The following is a 23076-nucleotide window of genomic DNA, read 5'->3' as shown; positions in this document are numbered from 1 at the left end:
GCATCGGTATCGGTGACATAGAGTAGGGTTGTCATACAAATCTCTATATTTCATCCCCATAAATATCACTTGCTGAGTGTTACTGCTCAGCACACTTTGAATAATCTAGTCTCTATGCTGGTAGTTCTTTCTGTAAGATGCTGAAGAAACAGCACTTTTTTTAGAAAGAGGTTTTCTTCTGAGAATTCCTCAGATCAAACAACGGTTTTTAACATGTTGCTTTAACTTCAGCAAGATTTTGAAATTGCGCAAGAACTAATTTATTTAGTGTACCTAGCCAGAATTTTTCCAGAGGGGAACCAGTCATGTTTTTGGTGAGTTAGAAATATGTGATCCTCAGATTATACTGAAATCCACGTACAATATTCAGTATATTAGAAAACATCAAAATGACTAATTTTTAAACATTTATTTTGTTTGTTTACTAGCACAATTTACAATCGTATCTAATTTTAAGACAGAATTACCTCCATATTCTTATTTACCATTTCTGTAAAAATACCTATAAATACATTTACCCATTGCATGCAAGATCTACGATACATATATGTAGTATTTTGTGGTACTAATTCTTCACAGTACCTATCTCTTTCAACTCCAAAACCCTGCTGGAAATACACAGTTGGCTTATCTTGAATTAATACATGTTTAGGACATGTCATATTTATCTAATTTGAATGTTCCAGCCTTTGTTGTTCAGATTATTTTGAGATCTGCAATGAAAATTGTTTCAACAGACAAATAAAGGAGCACAGCCACCTTAAATTGCAATAATATGAAAGCATATTCATCTAAAACCTATGACTTGAATCTTTTCGGTGTATGAGTTTTTTGAGAATAGTTTTGTAGTTTATGTTTCCTCCTTTCACTACTGACAAATATCTCTTAGTTCTCTTAGTCTAATCAATCTAAACCCCTCTGGGTCCTTAGGTTGTGCTGAGAAATCCAGGGCACAGGAACCTGACTTGTTCTAACTCATGGTTATCTATTAACTAATTTCAAGAATCAGTTCTTCGTATCATGTTGTGTAAATATTTTGCTACACTTTCAAATACATATTTAGACCATTTATATAAAATGAGACCCATATCTTTTGTATCAAGGTAAAGCTTTTCTTTCTAATAAGGATATGACCAAACGGCCTGTTGACAGTTGTAATTATGTCACTTCAACCCATTTATAACAGAGGGGAATATAACACCACTTTTGTGATTTGAGTTTTATGTGTTGAAGTTTGGAGACGGTTTTGACTTTATGTTAATCAGCTTTGATTTTCTCATGTCTTTCTCTTTCCTTTTCCATAGGTTGTTTGGGCTACAAGTAGCAGAATCGGTTGTGCAATTAATTTGTGTCATAACATGAACATCTGGGGGCAGATTTGGCCAAAAGCAGTCTATCTTGTATGCAATTATTCTCCTAAGTAAGTATTTTTGGGCTGACACCCAAAAATATCTTGAGGGGGCAAGGTACTTTATAATATTCCAGGAAATAATCTGAAAGGAAGTCAGTCTGGGGTTTCTATTTTTTGTACTGTTACAAAGTAGAACATTGTTCCCAAGGCAGCCTTTGTCTGCAAGAATACTCTTGTGATTTTCTGGAGCTTCAGTTCTCTTGCCTGTGTTTTAACATACAACATCAGAGATCTTTGTTGTAGTGATATTTGTCTGAAAAATAAATGTATCTCTCCATTGTGACTTTAAGGAACGTGTAACACGAAGCCCACGGTTAAGATCAAATTCTATAGGATATTCCATTTAGGAGAGTGGAGCCTGTTCTCCTGTAATTGAGGAATTTAGTCTTACAGTGCTGTGCCAATCTAGAAAGATCTTACATCAGCTTATGGCAGTACTTCATTTTTTTCTTCATGGACTTTTCAATTGCTTCCTGTGCATTTGGTATAGAATCATAGAATCATTTAGGTTGGAAAAGACCTTTAAGACTGTCGAGTCCAACCGTTAACATAGCACTGCCAACTCCACCACTAAACCATGTCCCTCAGCACCACATCTACACGTCTTTTAAATACCTCCAGGGATGGTGACTCAACCACTTCCCTGGGCAGCCTGTTCCGATACTTGATAACCCTTTCAATGAAGAAATTTTTCCTAATATCCGATCTAAACCTCCCCTGGCACAACTTGAGGCCATTTCCTCTTGTCCTACTGCCTGTTACTTGGGAATATCAAAGCAATGTTATGGTTTAAGTATCTGCTGGTTTTTATCATTTATTTGTCCACATATTAAATGTTAAATGTATTAAATGTTACCAAACATGGTAACGTTTGTTTATTAAAGCATGTTTTGATAACTTTTTCTTTTTGGTGTAAAGGGGTAACTGGTGGGGTCATGCTCCTTATAAACCTGGCCGCCCTTGTTCCGCATGCCCCCCTAGTTTTGGAGGAGGTTGCAGAGAAAATCTTTGTTACAGAGGTATGTACTATTTCAACAGTACGACTGTAAATAGGCAGAGAAATGTAACCTTTCTTTTGCTTTCTTTCCTCATTGTGCTTTAACATAGTGGAATAGAATATATTACGCATGTGCCCAAAAGCACATAGGTAGGGGCCTACTTTACTGTGATGAATGAGATCAGGTACTTAGGACACGTGAGGCTGAGCCTCACCAGATGAAGTGGAGTGCACTGAACTCCTGCTGGTTTAAGTGCTGATTGAGGGCTTTTAGTACACAAAGATGTAGGCTGTCGCTGTGTGCTATTTGTATGCCTTTCTGTAATTATAGTGGAAGGCTATGCAGTCATTTGTTTACAGGGAAACGTTATCTCAGTCACAAAGCCAAGTGCATTACTATAAAAAAAAATCAAGAACAAGACTAGAAGACTTTAGTAACTAAACATCCCAGTCAGCTGGGATGATTGTTAACTTTTACAATTTTCATAATGCTATTTTTTATAGCGTTGAAACACAGCATATTAAGAAGCTGCTATTTCTTTTTGTTTTACTCTGTGTACAAGTAATTTAGCAATTTTTGTTAATAACTTTTGAAAGTTCATATGGACCATAAAAGCTGCACGAGTGTGCCCAAATACCTTCCGTATGGATCTTGCTTAAGTGAGAAGTATAGATTCAGTGATGAGTATTTCAAAATTATTTTCATTATGTATGTACAGAAGGGCCTCATTTTCAGGTGTATGTTTTTATGATATCAGCTTCTTTAATTACAAGTTTTCTGTGAACTTGGTAAAACTCTTCCAATGTATAATAGAAATACCATCTTTGTTCTGTTGGTTTTCTGATGGCACTAAGATATTAAAACAGGAGTGTTAAGAATATTTTCATACCTCAGTTCTGCTGCTTGTGCTAGAAAAAAATCTACCTTTTGTCAGAATCAGAAACACACTTGATATGTATTATTAATCTTGATGTCTTCATCTTATGAAGCAGTGGAAAGTTTTCCTGGCTTTCTTGCTTGGATTCATCCACCATTTTATGAGGACAAAGGGATTTATATTCCGCAAACACTTTTTTTTCCTGAGAAGTTTTTCCCCCCCATTTTCTGAAACAGAGGATTCAGAAAGGCCTTATTCTCCCCATGAACCGGAAGAGGAAACCAATGAGATTGAACGACAGCGATCCAAAGCCCAGGATGCAACAGCGCAAAGCCGGCCAAGAACTCATTCCCCTTCAGACTCCACAGGCACTGACGACAGTGAGAAAAATGAAGTAATAAGCACACAGCAAATGTGTAAGGAATTTACCTGACTTGCAAATGATCAACAAATTTGAATTACATAGTATCAAATTCATTGCAATGAAATTGCTTTTTGCTTGTTTTAGCTCAGATTGTTTCATGTGAAGTAAGGCTAAGAGATCAGTGCAAAGGAACAACTTGCAATAGGTATGGTAAATTTTACAGTTGTCATTCTGAGATTATTCTAAAGGGCTGTATTTGTGTGCGAGCTGGAATGTTTTCCCTTTTTGTAATCCTAGGATTTAAGACCAAGTTGTATTTTATTTTCTCAGGTATGAATGTCCTGCTGGCTGTTTGGATAGCAAAGCCAAAGTTATTGGAAGTGTACATTATGAAATGGTAAATATTTTAAAATTAGATTTTGTACCAGTAGAATGTTTAATAAAATGTATTTTCTGTTGGAATACTAGTTAAAGTCATATTAAGTATGGATTTTGAAGAAATCAACATTCACCAAAAATAAAAGCCTGCTCCAAATGTTTAAGATAGCATCAGATGATCTGTTTGCATCTGCCATTCGGCATGTACTGTCCAAATGTACTTCATACTTCTTATACATGCACAGAAGTAGAATTTTTGTGTCCACATATCTCTGTGTAAATATGTGAAGGTGTGACCTGAGGAGAAATACAGCAATTTGTGGGTACACTCATAAACTGTTTCAGTAAGATAGGCCTACTTGTGTAAGCTTAATGCTAGCTGAAAATATATAATGTACTCTGTAGAACTGAAAAACAGTATAGGAAATAACAGCTACTGTGAACAAGCATACTGTAAATGAGTACGGTTTCTCTCTGAGTAAAGAAAAGTGGTGGTTTTTTCGTTTGAAATAATGCCTACATAGACCACATAAAACTTTATCTACCAAGTTTTTAATGACATATTGTAATTAAAACCTGCTTGGTTTTTTTTTTTTCACAAATAAATTGCAATGTAAAGTACCGGCTTTGTCTGACATGGAACTGCTTTTTCTGCTCTGTTTTTCAGCAATCCAGTATTTGTAAAGCTGCCATACATTATGGCATCCTAGACAATGAAGGTGGTTGGGTTGATGTCACAAGGCAAGGAAGGAAAAATTACTTTATCAAGTCTTATAGAAATGGCATTCAGTCAATTGGGTAAGTTTTCTTAAAATCAAAATGTATGGAAATTTTTTCACCTGTTTCTTTGTATTTCATACAAAATATATCACAGTAATAACATTTTGTTCATACTTTTTGTCATAACGAATATGAAAATACTATCAAAAGTCATATGGATATACAAGTATTATACCCATTCTGAAACTTTAGCCCTGTTTAATGGTGGACAGAAAAGTGACACAATAATGATGTGAAAGAAGGTGAAATAATTTCCAAAATCACTTGGGGAGTAAATTAGTATTTGCAGTTAAATAATGTCAGTATTTGGAGTATTCAATTAATTAATTTGTTTTGTTTGTATGTTTGTATATGTATATGTTTGTTGTAGAAAACTAATACATACTGGCACTGAAGTAGATCGTTTTACATGTTTTGGACAAAGCTGGTAATATTTCCAGAGTTGGACCATGGACACAGCAATCTGTGACAACTAACAAGGAAATAATCTTACAAGTTCATGTTTGGAAGGGACCCTCTTGAACTGTGAGAACCGAGAAGAAAATATACCTCTTTCTCTAAGTTTTGTAGTTACATCACAGTTCCAAAATTTACATACGATATTTTGTGCCAGCATTTTGCACAATTTCTGCATTGGCCAGTGGTGGAATAATGTTGCATACTGTGGAAGCTTCATTTGGAAGTGTACTACACGGTGCAGGTGCTTGCCTTAAAAAAACAGATCCAAATACTTGTTGACATACTAAAAGAGAAAACAGGAAAATAGTGCATAAAAGTGGAGAATATTTGTCTGTTTCCACATGTATTTATCCAGTGATAGGACAATATCAATAGTATGTTTGAATGTAAGATATTATTAGTACTTGCAAATGTATTCTGCAGAACTCTACTTTGCTGTCCTAATTTCTCTCTGTAGTTAGTACATGTGTAGTAATAGTAATGCATGCATAATATCAAACTGAAAGAAAACAGAATTTTGCTGGGCGATATATTTGGCTCAGGCGTGAACCCAAGGGTAAGGAGGTAGGTAATTGTTAGAGGCTGTGCTCTCACTCTGAGCTGTGCAAAGAAATGGCACGTGCTGTGACACCTGTCATAGTTTCTCTTTTCAACAGATTTACCTAATCCAGGATAGAGAGAAACACTGATCAGGTAGACTAAATTCAGTGGCCTATAATTTGGGCTACCTGAGTAGCACTTCAGGCATTGATAGCAATCTGTTTCTTTGGGTTATCCAATGATATGACTGTGGTTTCAGTTACCACCCCTAAAAATGAAGATAGAAATATATTTTTTAAATGCTTTGAGACAAAGTGGGAAGTAAATCTTGGTTATATCAATGCTAACATATTAGGAGACAGCTTTTGTAAAAATGTAGGGGTAGTTAAACTGTAGAAAAATCTTCAAAATTGAAGGAATTGATTTCCCATCACTTGAAATCTCTGTGCTTCTGTGGCATCTGAGACAAAACTGTACAAGTGCATTTAGCACCTGTCCTCTGAGAATTGGAACTCGGAGTGAGGTATTAACACTTGGTTTTCTTTGCTATAGGCGTGGATAATCGTATCATCGCTGAACATTACTGGCCATTTCAGTTTTGGTTTTGTTGATGTTGTACAAAAAATTTAGATGCTTTATAGATAAAAGACTGTTAAAGGAATGAATCTGTACCTTCGTATATTTCTATACGAAGTATATTTCAGGAAACTCCTGCTGCTATGTGTGGGCACAGATGACATAAGTCTTCATTAATGTCCTGTAGGATTTAGGACATCACCTTTTACAGTGAATTTACAAAATATTGTGATCAGGCATCATCTTCATAAGTCAGTCTATAAGTCAAAGCTTTGGGATAAATAAAGTTGATTTACCAAAGTTTCAACCTTCAAAAGACCCATCAATAGGACCAGGGATTCCTTGCAGCTACCTGACTCTCACTAGTGTCTCTGGATGGAGCCTTGCATAAACTCCATGTCTTTTCAATGAATAGATGAAATGAAGTCACCTCCAGTGTGTATTGCAAAACAGAAAGACAGAAAAGGGAACATCAGTGCAACATACAGCAAACTTCCTATCTGGCTTCTTTGATTTATAATCAGGATTGCTAATGCAGATGTTTTATCAATTGTTGCATTTTCATAGTGTAAGATACCATTTTTAACAATATCTCAACAAGCTAATCAACAATACGATAGAATGAACTATTCCCACATCAGTGTTTGACAATGCTAGGGCAACAGAAGTATGAGCTAACTCAGTGAAAGCAAATTGGAATCCAATAAATGAGGAAATGTGAAATTGGTGGGCCATACAACTAAATAAACAAATGCAAGCAAACAGTTGCCGAATACAAATTGCAGTGCTGTGGAGCTCACAGGAGTAATTTGATCCAAAGTTCCAATTATTTCCAATAATTTTCTTCTTTTTTTTTAAAAAAAATAGTAAATAAACTTATGGGTGCCAAAAAACATAATCAGCTTCTATGTTACAGAAGAGAAATATTAAAATCAGAGGCATATCCAATGAGTCGAAACAGGAGTAAAAGAAGAATAAAATAGGAGATAAAGAGGAGTAAAACGGAAGTGCTTATCAATTGTAATGTAACAACAGAATGTGTATACCTCACTCTATAAAACAGCCGGAAAGGGATGCACCCGCGCACCATATAATTACTGAGAAAAACAGACTGTTACTTGTTGTGCTGGGTTTATACTGATAGTGGTGATAATTTAAGATAGAGAAAAGATCCAAAAGTAAAATTTAATGTTTTGGGTTTTTTTCAAAAGGCTGTCAGGAGCAACTCGTTTCTGTTTTGGAGCTGTTTGTAGGAATGAACCTTTGGGGGGAAGTGAATAATCTCTTCTGGTAGATGGAAGCTTCTGACAATTCTCAACCGCAGATTTTGGTTGCTACATTTTGAGGAACAGATAGGTTGCATAATTTGTTCCTAGCACATTTATTCTCTTAGCAAATTAAATTACTGAAAGAGTTTAACATGCATTCCTGGTTCTCAAACAGGTTCACTGGGAGTACAAAGTAAATGTGTCATTGAAACAAATAGATTCACACCTGGGGATAGGGGGTGCAGTGAGTAAAAATTGACTGGGGACAGTGTCTTCAGTATATTTCTAGATTCTCTAACAAAAATTCTCCTAGCTAAAAAGAAATTGTTGACAGATGTTATTTACTGACTATTATTATTATTTCTTTTTCAGAAAATACCAATCTGCTAATTCCTTCACAGTCTCTAAAGTAACAGGTTAGCATTTATTTCCTATAACCTCAGTACTGCTTTGAATTTTTTTTTCTATATGACACACATTTATTGTGTTTTGCTTTACTTCATTCAGTTCAAGCTATCACCTGTGAAACAACAGTGGAACAATTATGCCCATTTCAAAAACCGGCCTCACACTGTCCAAGGTAAACTTATTTCAGTCTTATTAGTTCAAAGTTCTGCCATATTTTCTGTCAGTTACTAATTATCTGTAGTTGTCATTGATAAAGGTGAGAACAGTAGCTGTAAAAGCGAAGCCAGAAATGTTGTAGTGGTATTTTAGTCTCTGGTCTAAGCGGAAGGCCAGGGAGGTAAAGACTTTTTCATTAGGAGAATCTCGCTTTCTTTTGCCCATAAAGATGGTTTCTTTGATTCCTTGGGAAATCTTAATGAAATTGTCATTGGTTAGACTAAAGACTATGGAGAAAGACATGTTTTTCTTTTCATTGTCCACTATTAAATCTATGCACCTTGTGCAAAATACACTTTTATTTCAGTTCGTTTGCCTGTAAAACACATACAATAAAAGGATGCAATAGATATTTATCATAGAAGTTATAAACTTTTTTTGGAGTTTTTGAGGATAGTGTGAGCAAATATGTTTGCAAAAAACCTAAAGGTTAAGGTAAGGTGGTAAGTAAAGGTAAGTAAAGGTAAGTAAAGGTGTGGTCTGCAGGTCAGTTAATAGCTTTAAATACATGTGCCATTTCTTTGAAGCCTACGTTTTAACTCTTTGAAAGGAGCCTGTGCCACAATATTTTGAGGAAGGAAATCGGTAACAGTTCTTAAAACCATAGATGAGTCAAAGGCAAATACACTGTAGCATGATTTACTGCAAGCTAAGCCGGAGAGATCCACAGGATTACTTTCATAGCAATCCTACAGCCAATACAGGAAGCAAGTACAAAGCCAGAACTGCTAGGAAAACATCCCTTCATGTAGCACTTGGGTCCGTGGACTTGTTTGGTGTTTGGCTATGAATCCTGGCTTTCTAGCTGGAAGATGTGGAGAAGTAAGCGGAGCAGAATGCAGGAATGGATGGGTGCAATCTCATGCTTCTATCTTTTTCTTTTTTTTTTTTTTCATTATTAAAGCCTAAACATAGCTTCATTAAGAGAAAAATAGGTCTGTCTTTAAGAAAAATTACAAATAAAAATAAAGTTTAAAATGACTGATTAATTCTGATGCATCAACTTCACGAACTTCACAACAGCAGTAATTCATTCAAGATTCTGTGCATGCTCTTAACTTAATTCTGACAATGTAGTCTCCGGAGTTACAAGCAGTAATCAGCTATGGCATTGATTTCATACCCTCATTTTTCCCTCTCATGCCCTAATCATAAATCAGCAGGTCTTCAAAAGGCCTCTTTGACATCTTGCTTCCTTCAGACAAAAGTCTCACTCCTAGCTGCATCAGCCTGTTGTGATTACCCGTCTGGTGAGACTGTAGCATGCCCAAGTGGTATGACATCCCAAATATCGATTAGGGCATGGATAGCATCCCAGAGAAGAACACTTGCCCAGGGCTGCCTCATGTAGGGCTCCAAAGCTATTAGGGGATGACCCATTTTTTAAGTGAAACAGCTCGGTGTAGACCTGGAGCTGCCTGGCACATCTTCGTTGTAGCATGTCACAATTAACAAGCAAGATGCTTGACACCTCCTATACTACTGTTAGCTTCCCACATGATTTTCCCACATGATTTTCCTGTCCTATTGCAGGCACGAATCATGGAGAGAGTTTTCCTCCAAGGTTAACAAAATGTGGCTGAATAAAGACAGTCTTTGTTTCAGTAGCTTTCTGATCTCCTAGAATCAGCTAGGAATCCCACTACTTTCCAAAGTTTTTCATTTTAGCTGCAGATGCCAAGTGCTCACCCTCATTATACATTGCTAAATTGGCTTGTATCACCAGGTCATCAGCATCCCAGCAGGTCCTCATTCAGATCTGCCTCTTCTGAGAAGGTATTCAACTGTACAGTTCGTAGAGGGTGCCGTGGAAACAGATAATAATGTGAGAGTGAACAGTCTGTCTTCTCACTGGCTTTTCTGCTGGCCTCACATATATTGAACTAGAACACCATCCGCTTATCTGAAGGGAAGAAGACCAGACCTGTTGAAATACTTTTTCAAGCACTGTATTATGAACTGCAACTTACATCAGCAATGCTTTCACTTATATTGTCAAAACCTCAAAAACTGACAGCCTTTTGCTATCAGTATGGACCCATATGTATGCATCATCAAATTATTGATTTATACTCAATAATGTTAACATTGAATATGATAGAGTAATACTCTGATATCATTCTTCCTAACTGCGTGTGGTTTATTTTTGGTATTTCAGGGTGTATTGTCCTCGCAACTGTATGCAGGCAAATCCACACTATGCTCGTGTAATTGGAACAGGAATTTATTCTGATGTAAGTATAGTGATTTACATTGCATTATATGATGAAATATAAAATCTTATCAAAAGCTATAATGTAAAGATAATGAGATATAATATAGATATCCATTTTTTCTCCATATGCTGGTTTTTTACAGTCTTTTCAAAAGCTCTTTTTCAGAGGCTCCCATTTAAGTTAGTAGCACTCAGATATGGAAAGTTATTTGAAAATTCAGTGTAGACTTCAGTAGTCTCTGGACCCATATTTTCAATTTTTTATCAAAATTCCCACTGATTTGTCTGGTATTGCCACTGTGTACTCATTTAAACTCTTGCTCTCTAGACTTGATGCAACCATAACTTCCGTCAGATTAAACTAACAAAAAAAAAATTATTCTGAATTTAAATGTACGCAGTCTCATTATTTTAGATATTTCTTATCTGTGTAGATAGCTAAATATTTGCAGCAGGATTTTGATATGTCTATATAAAGCATCTCACATTGTTGTACTATTTTAACAGACTGATATTGTATTTTTTTTTGTCATTCCGTTTCCTAGTAAACTAGGTTTTTTCTGTCATTTCTACATCATGTTTAGTTCTGAAGTAGGTAGAAACAATTAAAAGAAAGTTCTTTTTTTTATGCCCCTCTTTTGTGATATCTCTATGGAGAAGCCAGGATGTAGCAGCAGAGAGAGCAGTTCAGATTTTTGCCAGTTAAATCTGTGTTTTATTGTCTTTTGTCTGTCATAAGGAATAGTATGGCAACCAGCTGGGTCAGATGATGTTTTTCATTTCTTTCCAGCACTCTGAAATGTGTGAAAATAATATGCAAATATGTATTCATCATTACTTTGAAACTAACTAGTGTCCATTAGAGTACCTGAGTAACTTGTCCTGAAAACACTCTTGTGCGTGTTACATGTGCGAGAAGTACTTCCAGTTCAGGAATTAAATTGAGTTGCGCATGTGGAACTGGGTCCTTAATGTGTATAAGGGGAGCAGTGAAAATAGATTCAAAGAAAGTCCATTTTGTGGAAGACGATTTTCTTTCAGTTCTGTGCTTCCAATCAAAGGCTACAGCCAAAGTTTCCCGTGAGTTAGAAAAGACTTTGTTGCAGGAGAAAGACGACCCATTTCTGTTTAACATACACAGGATAATGTCTCAGAATATGTATTTACTTTGGTTGGAGAAGTCCCGGATGACTTTAGTTAGTATTATAGAGTTATGCTTTAAAATTATTTTAGATGTACTATCTCATTATTATATAGAAATGTGTGCAGCCATACTGCTTTTACAAAAAAATGGACATAAATACAGGTAAGAAACCAGGGATGGGAGTCTTCTTATCAACTTCAGATGGTGTTCTAGGTTATGTTTATAGTGATTTGTAGTACATACAATTTAGTGGTAAAGGAGATAAATAGGCATCTGCAGAGCAGAATTCATGATTTCTTCAGAGTGTCTACCACAGTATGAGAAGAATTGCCTAATAGAGATGTCTATTCCTCTCCATTTCGGACAGAAGGGTCCTTGGGCATCTAGCTCAGGTTTAGACAGGTGTGTCCTACCTATATTTGTGCAGATGTTTCCATCAATGGTATCAGCATTCTGTGATTTTCTACAATGTTGCTTTATTGCGAATATTTAAATTATTTTAAAGATACTTTTTATTGTAATTTTCACTAAATAATATGACTATTTTGTGCATTATAATATATTACCAAACTAGTTTCAGGTGAAGTATTTATAGAGAATAGTCTATTTAATAAGTGTGTCCTCTCTTGCAGTTTTTCATGTATTCACAAACAGATTTGTCCATAGATACAGAGAATTCATTTGTTCACTTGTCATAGCAAGTGTATTTGAAATTGCAGTCCGTGATCTACTTGGTTGATTACACAAAACAGATGGGGTTTTTGTGACGTTCCTGCACATTCTTTTATTTCAAAAGTACATATGTATATACGTGGATGTATGCATATATGCACATGACTATTTATTTGCACTACTGCTTAGGCGACTTGTATTCATGAATTAAGATTTTGCAGAGATATTAAGAAAAAAAGCAAATAAGATTAATAGATGTCACTAATGCAAAAAGATATGTTTACAAAACCATTTTTGCAGTATTCATGAGAACCTAGTTAAACCTTTCCTTTTCTGACTTAGGTCTGATCAGAGACATTGATTCTTAAACTCATTTCATATTTTATGGTGACTACTTTTCCTCCCAGCTCCTGAGAATGGTTTTTCTCTGGTTTATCAGTAGCGCCCTACAGAATTTTTACCCTTTTTTCTCCCGTTCTTTCTTTTCTTTGACATTGCAATGACTGTCCCTAACTAGATTGAAATAAAACCCCCCATTATTTCATCCTCCATTCTTCCAGTCAGCTACCTGTTGTCTCTTTGTCAGTGGCAGATAAATCACAGCCATGTTTCATATAGACAGCATCTATAAACTTATGTGTGTGTGGAGTTTTCATGTAATACCCAGCCCTCTCTGCTCTATACCTTCTATTTTTCAGTTGATCTCCTTTTGTTTCACTTGTCTTGAAGGAGATTGCAAGCTTTTTAAAGCAAAAGTATCTCTTATTCTGAGTTTTTGGTACAATTAGTTCATTTTCTGAATAGAGCTGTTACGGTATGAATGAGAATTGTAGTAGGCCCAAACACATCACCACCTTTTGTACTTTGTGTCCCTGCTGGCCCCACTGCTAAGAGTTTTCACATGGCAATGCTTTGTCTTGCTGGGAGACCAAGAAAAAAAGAAAGTTTCCCCCTGTCTTGTGCTGTAGAGTTGGTTCCACCTTACAACTTTGGTTAATCCATTTTGTCTAAAACTTTTTGAGTCTTATTTCTGGAATTTCAGAATCATGTCATGTTGACAAGCATTTTAACAATACCTGTATTTTTAAAGCACTTTTCAATATGATCTCATTTGTGAAATAAAATAAAAACCTTCCCAAGAACTGAATCATGTCAGGCATGATGGGATTGTCTGAACTCTGTCGGAGATGCTCTTGCAGCACCTGCCTGTACAGGGATGGTCCTTTGTTGTTGTTATTAGTCCTGGATTATAAAGATATCAAAATAACAAACTTTTTCATAGAGAGAAGGAGAGGCTACAACAGTTCAGTTGAAAATTCTTCCACTTGCAGATTTTTTTGGTAAAATTTTATTTTAATGGACACATCTTAGATGTGTATATGGTAGAAGTTCTCAACTGTATTCCAATTGCCTTATAAGACTTTCTAAAGAGATGAAGGTTTATATTTATCCTGTTGTTTTCACAGTAGGCGACATTTGCCCAAAGACAATCTCTTACCAATAGTGACTCCACATTATGGATGTTGATTGAGCAATTATAGAAAAAAATTGAGCCTCCTTTTGGGGGCTAAAGATCAACAAAGGTCTTTTATCTAAAGAATTTGATGGAGTTGTGTAATTTCATACCATCTGAGGACTTTGGCCATATTAGTTTTTGTTTCAGTAACCATATATGGAAATATTTCCCTAATACTTGTGCAAAAGTATTCATAATTCTCTGCTGTGGTAAAATATAAACAATATGATGTAAAAAACCTATTAAATAGTACTAGAGTCCTGCGATGGTTAGGGAGAGATGCTTGTGGTTAAAATGCCTTTGCGGAGTACTGCTATGCTGTGGTAGCTATTTGGTATTTTGCTGAGTAGCTGAAGAAGGAAAAAAATTTGGTAGCTTGGTATTCAGATTCTATGACCTGTTAAATACTAACAAATTTCAGAGGGTTCACAATACAGCAATAAAGCAGGGTCATATAATGCTGTATGAAATGCTTATGTTAACTTAAAAATACTGCCTTATATATCCTTTGGAAAGAGTTCGTCAAAACTAAAGAAACAAACCCAAATCTCTGATGAAGACTTCCAGAAAGCTGTATAAGGCTGCTAATGTAAAATACCAATAATATGCTGAAATTTGTGATAGACCTGTGTGAAATCATGTTCTGCTTAAATTAACAGGAGGTTCACCTTAACAGTTCAAGGAAGTGTGATCAGGATGACATAATATTATTAAGTGTAGGAAATAATATGGTATCTGTACAAGAAACTGATTTCATTTCGATGAAGATTGCCAAGCCAATGAGAAGATCTTGAAAGCTCAAAGCAGAAAATACTTTCCCAAAAAAAATTATATTCTCTATATATTAATAAAATTATATGCATTTATTCATCTCTGTTCTTACAAGCTAGTTCATAATTATGAATTTATACTCATTGAGTTGTTCATATATTCAAAAAGTATGCACATTTTTTTCTCCAGTCTCATGTGGATGCAGCATCAGAATATCAGTTTATTTTTAAGATGAAAATAGCCTCTGAGTTGGCCTCATCAACCCCATTCTTCTGACCTCTCCTTTTTCACATCTCTCATATAAGCTTATGCCTTTAGCTTTAAAAAGTTGTGCATTAGCCTAGCTGTACTTCATTGATCCAGTAACCAATTGCGCTACCGACCCTAACAATGACCCCATCCTTTACTGGAAATAGTTTCCAACAAGTAGTCAACCCATTCTGTCAAAATCCTGATCCCTTGACCGTTCCTTTCTTTTTTACTTGACTAGAAACTTCCAAATAACATTGGAACAGCCAGTATCCTAGCTACCTTCAAATGTAATTATGAGGGTATCTACCTATCTAATGATGTACACGAAATGTAGCCTTTTGATTAGTATTACAGAGATGACAAACTTTGATCTTTTTCTCCCCAATTGTACCTCTAGCTTTTTTTTGATATCTCCAATGTGAACTGAAAACAAGGTTGCTGCTACATTATAGTAGTAGTAATTAATAGTGTTCTACTTCTTCACTGTAGTTAATTGCTTGTAAACCTCATCTTTTGTTTCTTTAGACTGTAATCCTGTATTGCAGAGGCCCTTTTCCCCCTGTGTATTTGAAATTGCATGGTCTGATCTTATGTTACTCCCATAGTATGAGTACATATAGGATGCTGTAATCCTAAAAATTAGGCAGCTACTGGTGTTCAGGATATAACAAAATTCTTGCAGCCTGGTGAGGAGGAGAGAAAGTACAGAGGAACATCAGTGGCCTCCCTTCTGGCATGTTCAGAAACTGCAGCCAGCTGTGTGAAGAGAAAAACTCTAAAGCATCTTTGCAAAAGATTCTTTGCATAAACAATTTCAAATCTTTAATCCTAGAAATATTGTAACATTAAAATACAAACTATTTAACAGTGAAACCGGCAAGTTCTGTGCTTAGAATGAGAGTAGGAAAATCATTTAAATTTCTATTTAAAATTCCTGATTTTATATAGCATTGCGATTAGAAAATAGCTACGGTAACAGACACGAGTTATTCCAATAATAACTGGAAGAAATGCAATTCTTGTTTAAATAGTGGTCTGTGTGACCAGCTATTGATATTTATATTGGCTAAGTTTTTAAGGTTGTGGAGAGACCTATTGCAGTGAAGACTTTTTCTGAAAAAACTACTTGGCTTTAAGTGGAGATTCACTGTAGCTGGAACTACACTTTGCTGTGCTGTGTGTTGAAGATTGGAACCTACATTCTGGACGATATAAGAAGTTTCATTCTTATGACAATTAATTTTTAAAATGCTGAAAGAGTAGCAGAGGACTGCAAGTTTAAATCAGTTATTTAAATGAACATTTTCAAGATTTTCACTGAGCAATCCTTCTGTAGATATTATTTATGCTACGTAGGTTCATGAGAGGAATTAATGGCCAGAGAATGTAGATTGCACTCAGATGAAACTGCTATTAACTTCACAGAAAATTTTCATGGAATCACAGAATACCAGGTTGGAAGGGACCTCAAGGATCATCTGGTCCAACCTTTCTTGGTAAAAGCACGGTCTAAACAAGATGGCCCAGCACCCTGTCCAGCCGAATCTTAGAAGTGCCCAATGTTGTGGAATCTGCTTCCTCCCTGGGGAGATTATTCCAATGGATGATTGTTCTCATTATGGAAAATTTTCCTCCTGTGTCCAATGGGAATGTCCCCAGCAGTAACTTGTACCCATTACCCCTTGTGTTTTCCATGTGACTCCTTGTAAAAAGGGAGTATCCATCTTCTTTGTAGCCACCCTTTAACTACTGGAACATGGTCATAAGATCTCTCCTAAGACTTCTTTTCTCAAGGCTGAACAAACCCAGTTCTCTCAGCCTTTCCTCATATGGCAGGCTTCCCAGTCCTTCGATCATCTTGGTGGCTGTTCTCTGGACCCTCTGTAGTGTGTCTGCAGCTTTTCTGTATAGTGGGGACCAAAACTGAACACAGTATTCCAGGTCTGGCCTGACAAGTGCTGAGTAGAGTGGGTAATGTCTTCTCCATCCCTGCTGGTGATGCCCTTGTTGATGCAACCCAGCATCCTGTTGGCTTTCTTTGCCACAGCAGCTCACTGTTCGCTCATATTGAGCTTGATGTCCACCAGGACCCCAGGTCTCCTTCCAACGAGCTGCTCTCCAGCTGGGTAGATCCCAGCCTGTGCTGCACTCCTGGATTATGTTTTCCCAGGTACAAGACCTTACACTGGTGCTTGTTGAACTTCATCAGGTTCTTGTTAGCCCACTCTTCCAGCCTGTCCAGGTCTTCCTGTAGGATGGCTCTCCCTTACAAAGTGTCGACTTCCCCACTCAGTTTGTTATCATCGGCAAACTTCATCACGGTACACTTTATCCTTCTGTTTGATGTTCACATTCTACCTTTAATCTAATTAGCTTTTAGTATTTATCCATGCCTGGATAGGAAATTGTGATGTTCCCTTTGAATATGGATCACTTCACTGCTGTTTGAGGTTTAGCACTTAGAGGTGTAATTATTGCAGTCTATCCCTCTCCTTTAGGGTGGGACATTCTCCTAGAAACATATGACTGCAGCGTGCCTTTGCTGTTCTACATTTTCTCTGTTTGTCTCTAGCTGGAGATTAAACTAAATCTCCTGATCTATAATAATTGACTAAGGTTTGGGTTTTACTACCTCTCTGCTGTTGAAGTGAAGGCTGATAGGGCCTTTTGAAAGGCTCAAGAATTCAAATGTGTTCCTGATCTTTGAACTGAAATAGCCTGAAATAAATTATTTTGGGGCCATGCTGCAGGAGATCTTTGAAGAAGGAGTGTCTGTATTCCTATAAACTGAACTAATTCCTATGAAACTGATTTAAATACTGTAAGATTAGTAAAATGAGTCATGCAATAAATATTTTATGTTTCCTAGAACTTGGTTTAAATGTCTTTATAAATAAAAGGATGAATGAAAACTAATCTTCTCCTCATTGCTTCTTAGATATCCAGTATCTGCCGGGCAGCAGTACATGCTGGTGTAGTTCGCAACCAGGGCGGTTATGTTGATGTTATGCCAGTAGACAAAAGGAAGGTGTACGTTGCTTCCTTTCAAAATGGGATATATTCAGAAAGGTACAGAGCCCAGTTTCAAAGATTACACTTTACCCTTCACCTCGATATGATTTACAAAGTCTTGCATTGTGTCTGTTTGTACCTGGGGCAGTGCTAGAAACCAAACAAATAAGCCAACATGGGTGATTTACAGAGCTTGTGTAACAGCTGTGGTGACTTTGGAGAAGCTGTGGTACCAGAGCTGCCTGCCTCCTCTAAGCTCATAAATCATTACTCTAAAAAGCTGCTTATGAAATAAAATAACCCTCTTGTTTACTTTGCTGGTTCTGTTTGCAACTAACACAATATTTGATAAGAAAATTGCCTTTGCTTTCTTTGGGATTTTTTTAAAAATTAACATGAGTGATTTATTCTGTCCAAGTTAGAGGATCTGCATAGATGTGTACCAGTAGCTCATGCAGGCTCATTGGTTCATGATGAAATGTTCATTACTGCTTTACATGGTATTGAATCAGTGAGCCTGTATCATAAGTAATATTCAAAAACATTAAAATTCACAATCATTAAAACCCATTTTTTAATTTCTTTTTTTTTAATGGTTTGACTGTTTTTAACAGCGTTTTTATGAAAGACTTGGAGATGCTGCGAAAGTTCTTTTGGTTATATTCAGTGTATTCCTGCATTCTGTGATGATAATGCATGGCTGTGTGTTGCAGTGTAAATTTAATCCCTGAAAGAGGTCTCCAGGTTCTAAAGGAAGAAAGAGAAATTACATTAAAAAAGAATCTTGTACCAGTCTTTTAGTCCTGTAAAGCTAAGAATGACTGTTACCTCTAAAACTATAGGCATTCCAAGAAATTTGTGTGGGAAAAAAACTCCAAAAGTTTCTGTAGATAACTTGGAAGTTGGAAAAGATAGAGTATTTTTTTGTTATTTTTAATTGGAGGTGTGGGGATGTCTTGCCTCTTTCCCTCAAATCTTTCAACAAACCTGGAAACATACAGATTTCCTTTGCTTAGTGGATGACTTAATTTACATAGTCTTTGGCCTTTCCCCATGACCATCCAGTTCCCTCAGAAAGAATGCTTCCTTACTGATACTTTTGTTCTCCATATAATTCTCCTCATTGAGTAGAGATGTAGCCAGGAAAAGTGTCGCAAATTTAATCATTATTTTTACTGTCTTGGTAAAGTTTGGAAGGTCAGCGGTTTGGAAAACAGTCCCGTGCAAGTTTTCTGTGAAGCAGAAGACAATGGATTGTAATCCCTTCGCAGGCAACCTGTTTCATCGTGCCCTTCCTTACTTTCACCTCCATTTCCCTTTCTTTCCCAGATACGCCCCAGACAGGGTTTGCAAAAGAGAAAACAATAAGACCATTAAGTATGACATGCTAGTTCACTTTATAAGACAAAAAATACTTATTCTAACAAAATTTCATTGCAGTTGGTGACTTTTGTTTCACTTACTTTGAAGGCAGATATTTATCCATTCAGAAGGCATTTCCTTTGCTTTTGTCAAATATTCTCTTTAGAAACCTATCCTTCAGCATATAAGCAACTAACAAGCAAGTGGTCTCCCAGGTCTCCTAGTTCTCTCCAAATATAGTTAATGCAGTTGTGAGCATAAGATGCATACTTTCTCTTTTGCCTAAAAACCTTTTTTTAGTGTTTTGCTTCAATAGAACTTTATTCTTTAAACCAGAATCCCTCATGACAAAGGATTACTTAATTCTTTTTATGTTAAAAATAGAATCTGCTTGGAAGAGAAATTAATCTGAGATTTATGTAATTTTTATTTGTAACGGTTTAAAAAAAAAATCTTAGCTAAAATTATGAGCAGTCACAAGAAAAGTCGCAAAATGCTAGAATTGTATGTAACGATTCAAAGTTGTCATTGGAGTGTTGCAGTCTTAAAAATAACATCAGGAATGTTTTTATGTTTCAGTTTACAGAATCCTCCAGGAAGCAAGGCGTTCAGAGTATTTGCTGTTGTTTGAGTCTAGCAAGTAAAACGTAAAACAGGCAAGTGAAACCAGAGCACTTGGAAGAGAATAATAAAGGCCATTTCTTATAATTCCTAAAATTTGTATAAAGCTGTAACATTATTGTACAGAAGATGTATACTGCTTTCCACCAAAAAGTTTAAATTACATATATGTCTTAATGAAAATATCTGTAAAAGTAAACATGGGAGAAAAATTCATTTGAAAATCTATAATGATATATAACAGTATTTTGAATCCTGTGTTAAATATTGCTATATTTTCTTAGCAGTTACTCCTATACAGTTAATTCAAAGCTCATAAATGTTCTTTGTTTTCTTCATCTGAATATATTATTGTATGGTGCTTTATATATGCCACTAACAGTAACCTTAAAACTATACCATAGGGAGGCCTGAGTTTTTATTTCCAATGTACATAAAAGAAGCCATCCCAATAATTCAATATAATAAATCATGCCTTAAAGTAAAATAAATATATATATAACTTTTTGATGATTTACAGTAGCATTAGCTGTGCAAGCATAAATGAAGAGCTAGACTGTTTTCACACTAATTATAATAAATACAAATACCTATTTTGAAATAAAATGGAAAATATAAAATATAGGGAAGTCCTGGGTCACATTAGCATGTTTTCCTTTAAAGAAGTATTTTTAAGAGACTGGGTCATTCATGTTTATTATTTCCTACATATGTTAATGAAATGTTTATTGAATGCTGCTAAGCTCTTTAGTTCGAATAACCAATTCATGATGTCCCAGTCCTTCACAGATATTCAGCTGTCTTGGGATGGGTGAATGAAAGATAGACATATATAACCTTGAAGGACCTGAGAGAATTTTCGTATTGAGAGATGGAGTAACCTGAAATTAAGGATTAAGCCATCGGTTCTGCAATGCATTTCTGCAAACATACATGCTTCATTTTTGCCATGTGACTCCTTCAATTTACCTAAATTTGGTTTCAGCAAAAATATGGAATTGTACACATACATAAAAATTTGCAAGCTTGAGGCCTTAAGCTGTACATGGTATCCGTATACTATACATTAATATGAGGGTAAATGTTCAAAAAAACCTTAAAGAAAATGGTAACAAAGGCTAGCCTTGCTCCTCATGACCTGGCAAATACTCCTGCAGGCCAGGAAGTATAGTGATACGGAGCCCAGTGACAATTACGTCATTTGTTGCTTCACTATTTTCAAAAATGCATTTATGGTGAACAGCCTTGTGCATTAATTTTACCATACAATGGTATATGAAGAACATGTAGTGGTGATACTATGTTTCTTTCTATGAAAAGTGTATTGGTGCTTTAAGACTGAAAAGCTGTTAAACTTTATTTTTGGTATTTTTTGTTTCTGTTGTTGAATTTATTTCCTTCCAACTTGTAAACTTATTTGTATTCTTCATATTTCAGAATACTATATTCTGCCTTCTGTTTTGCTACATGTACTACCTCATGTAGTTAGGCAAGCTTTGTTAGTTTTTTAATCTGTTTCGAATAAAATTAATTTACATAGTAAGAGTACTTTTGGTGGCCTTTATTTTTGAATTGTTTGTCCTGCTTCATGAAGAAAAAAATAACAGCCACCCAAAATTTACTACTTTTTTTTTTTTTCTGACCTAAACATTGCAAGTGTAGGGCCAAGCAGTCGACATCGTTTTTGTCAAGCATAATTCACTTGCCTGCTGAGCTTTTCAGTTAGGATCAATGGAGGCATTTCTCTGCTGTGCTGCATCCCATCCAGCTGGAATAGTTAATTTCATAACTAAACAAGAGTTAGTATGAAAGAAAGTGGTCAGACCCAAACAGATAATTGTTTAACAGTCTCTCACTGTTTTGGTAGCTACCTGAGGATGTAAGGGCATGTAGTGATAGGACGAGTGACAATGGTTTTAAACTAGAGCAGGGTAGGTTTAGATTCGATGTTAGGAGGAAGTTCTTTACAATGAGGGTGGTGAGACACTGGCACAGGTTGCCCAGAGAGGTGGTGGAGGCCCCATCCCTGGAGACATTCAAGGCCAGGCTGGATGGGACTCTGAGCAACCTGATCCAGTTAAAGATGACCCTGCTTTCTGCAGGGGGGTTGGACTAGATGACCTTTAGAGGTCCCTTCCAACCCAACACATTCTATGATTCTATGAGGGTACCTTTTTTTAGGGAACTTGGACCCATACTAATGTCAGCAGGCAGCCCATAGTACTAGCTGGACATAAACTAAGGAAACTAAGAAACATTCCCTAAACTTTGTGGATACTGAGGAATTTTAGAGAGTTTGCAGACTTCCTTGTGTCTGATTTCTGCATAGGGGACAGTCTGATCTAGAAATTATACATAAAGTATTTTTGGAACCAAGCCTGAAACACAGGTTGGGATAACGTGTGTGTAAGTTTGCAGGTTTTTAATGAATGAAGTGCTCAGTTTCAAGTTTTATGTAAATGTCAGACTGTCAGCTGTCTATGGATTCTTAGTGGATTTAAAAGAAGAAAAGTAACATCAGCTTTTTGATGTGCGTTGATACATACGCTGAGGAAAATGCACGGCACTTTACTTCATATGGCAGAGATGTAACCATGTTACTCACATAAACAGTGTCTTCTGTGTGGCAATTGCTTTTGAAGTGTGTTTTGAATTTGGCTTAAAACTCAGATAACCCAGCTTCCTGTGAATACACAAGGGAAGGTTTATTTCCTGCAATTTCTGTAGTCATACAAAGGGCCAGGTTTAGAAATGTAAATATTTGGAAGTTACAAAGATTATTCATACAGTGCAATATTCTGTTCGGAAATTTATATAAATACTCTATGAAATACTGTACTGTCACACTTCTATGTCTTGAGGCTTTTTATAGCATCTGTGGAACTCTAGGGAATTATACAAGGAATGAAAAGCCTGAAGATTTTTGTCTCATTCAGTGTATCATATGCATATTACAGAGCTTTAGATATACAAATGATAGCATACTTTAGTATTCAGAAAATTGCATATGATTTTATTAAGACATACATTGTGCATATGGGAAAAGCAGCCCTGCTGTCAGCCTTAGCTTTAGCCTGTCTTTGCTGTCAGGAATAAATGATGGAAGTAGTATTTTATATATGGCTACTATTGATATTATTGATATTATTGTTATTGAATGAGAAGTCTTTGTCATGTACTAGGGGGCTGTGAAAATACAATAAAACATGATTCCTGCTCCATGTTAACATAGGATG

General features: G+C 36.0%; 1 protein-coding gene across 4 annotated transcripts in view; it reads left to right on the top strand.

Moving 5' to 3' along the window:
• The window catches only part of CRISPLD1 (cysteine rich secretory protein LCCL domain containing 1), a 42829-nt gene extending 21390 nt beyond the window's left edge, over window positions 1-21439 (top strand). For 2 of the 4 annotated variants that reach the window (XM_054192864.1, XM_054192865.1), the window contains 10 exons: window positions 1305-1420; window positions 2330-2430; window positions 3523-3702; window positions 3795-3855; window positions 3981-4047; window positions 4696-4826; window positions 8024-8067; window positions 8159-8231; window positions 10434-10509; window positions 17784-18218. In XM_054192864.1, coding sequence (XP_054048839.1) covers window positions 1305-1420; window positions 2330-2430; window positions 3523-3702; window positions 3795-3855; window positions 3981-4047; window positions 4696-4826; window positions 8024-8067; window positions 8159-8231; window positions 10434-10509; window positions 17784-18011 — 1077 coding nt within the window. In that variant the 3' untranslated portion in view covers window positions 18012-18218. Of the gene's footprint in view, window positions 1-1304; window positions 1421-2329; window positions 2431-3522; window positions 3703-3794; window positions 3856-3980; window positions 4048-4695; window positions 4827-8023; window positions 8068-8158; window positions 8232-10433; window positions 10510-17783; window positions 18219-19798 lie in introns of those variants that run through there. The other 2 variants (XM_054192868.1, XM_054192867.1) reach the window with 2 other exon arrangements.
• The last annotated feature ends 1637 nt before the right edge of the window (window positions 21440-23076 follow it).

Source organism: Rissa tridactyla, chromosome 2 (genome assembly GCF_028500815.1).
Source record: "Rissa tridactyla isolate bRisTri1 chromosome 2, bRisTri1.patW.cur.20221130, whole genome shotgun sequence".
Taxonomy (NCBI): domain Eukaryota; kingdom Metazoa; phylum Chordata; class Aves; order Charadriiformes; family Laridae; genus Rissa; species Rissa tridactyla.
Note: the sequence above shows the minus strand (reverse complement) of the source record. Positions and strands in the feature narration are given on the sequence as shown.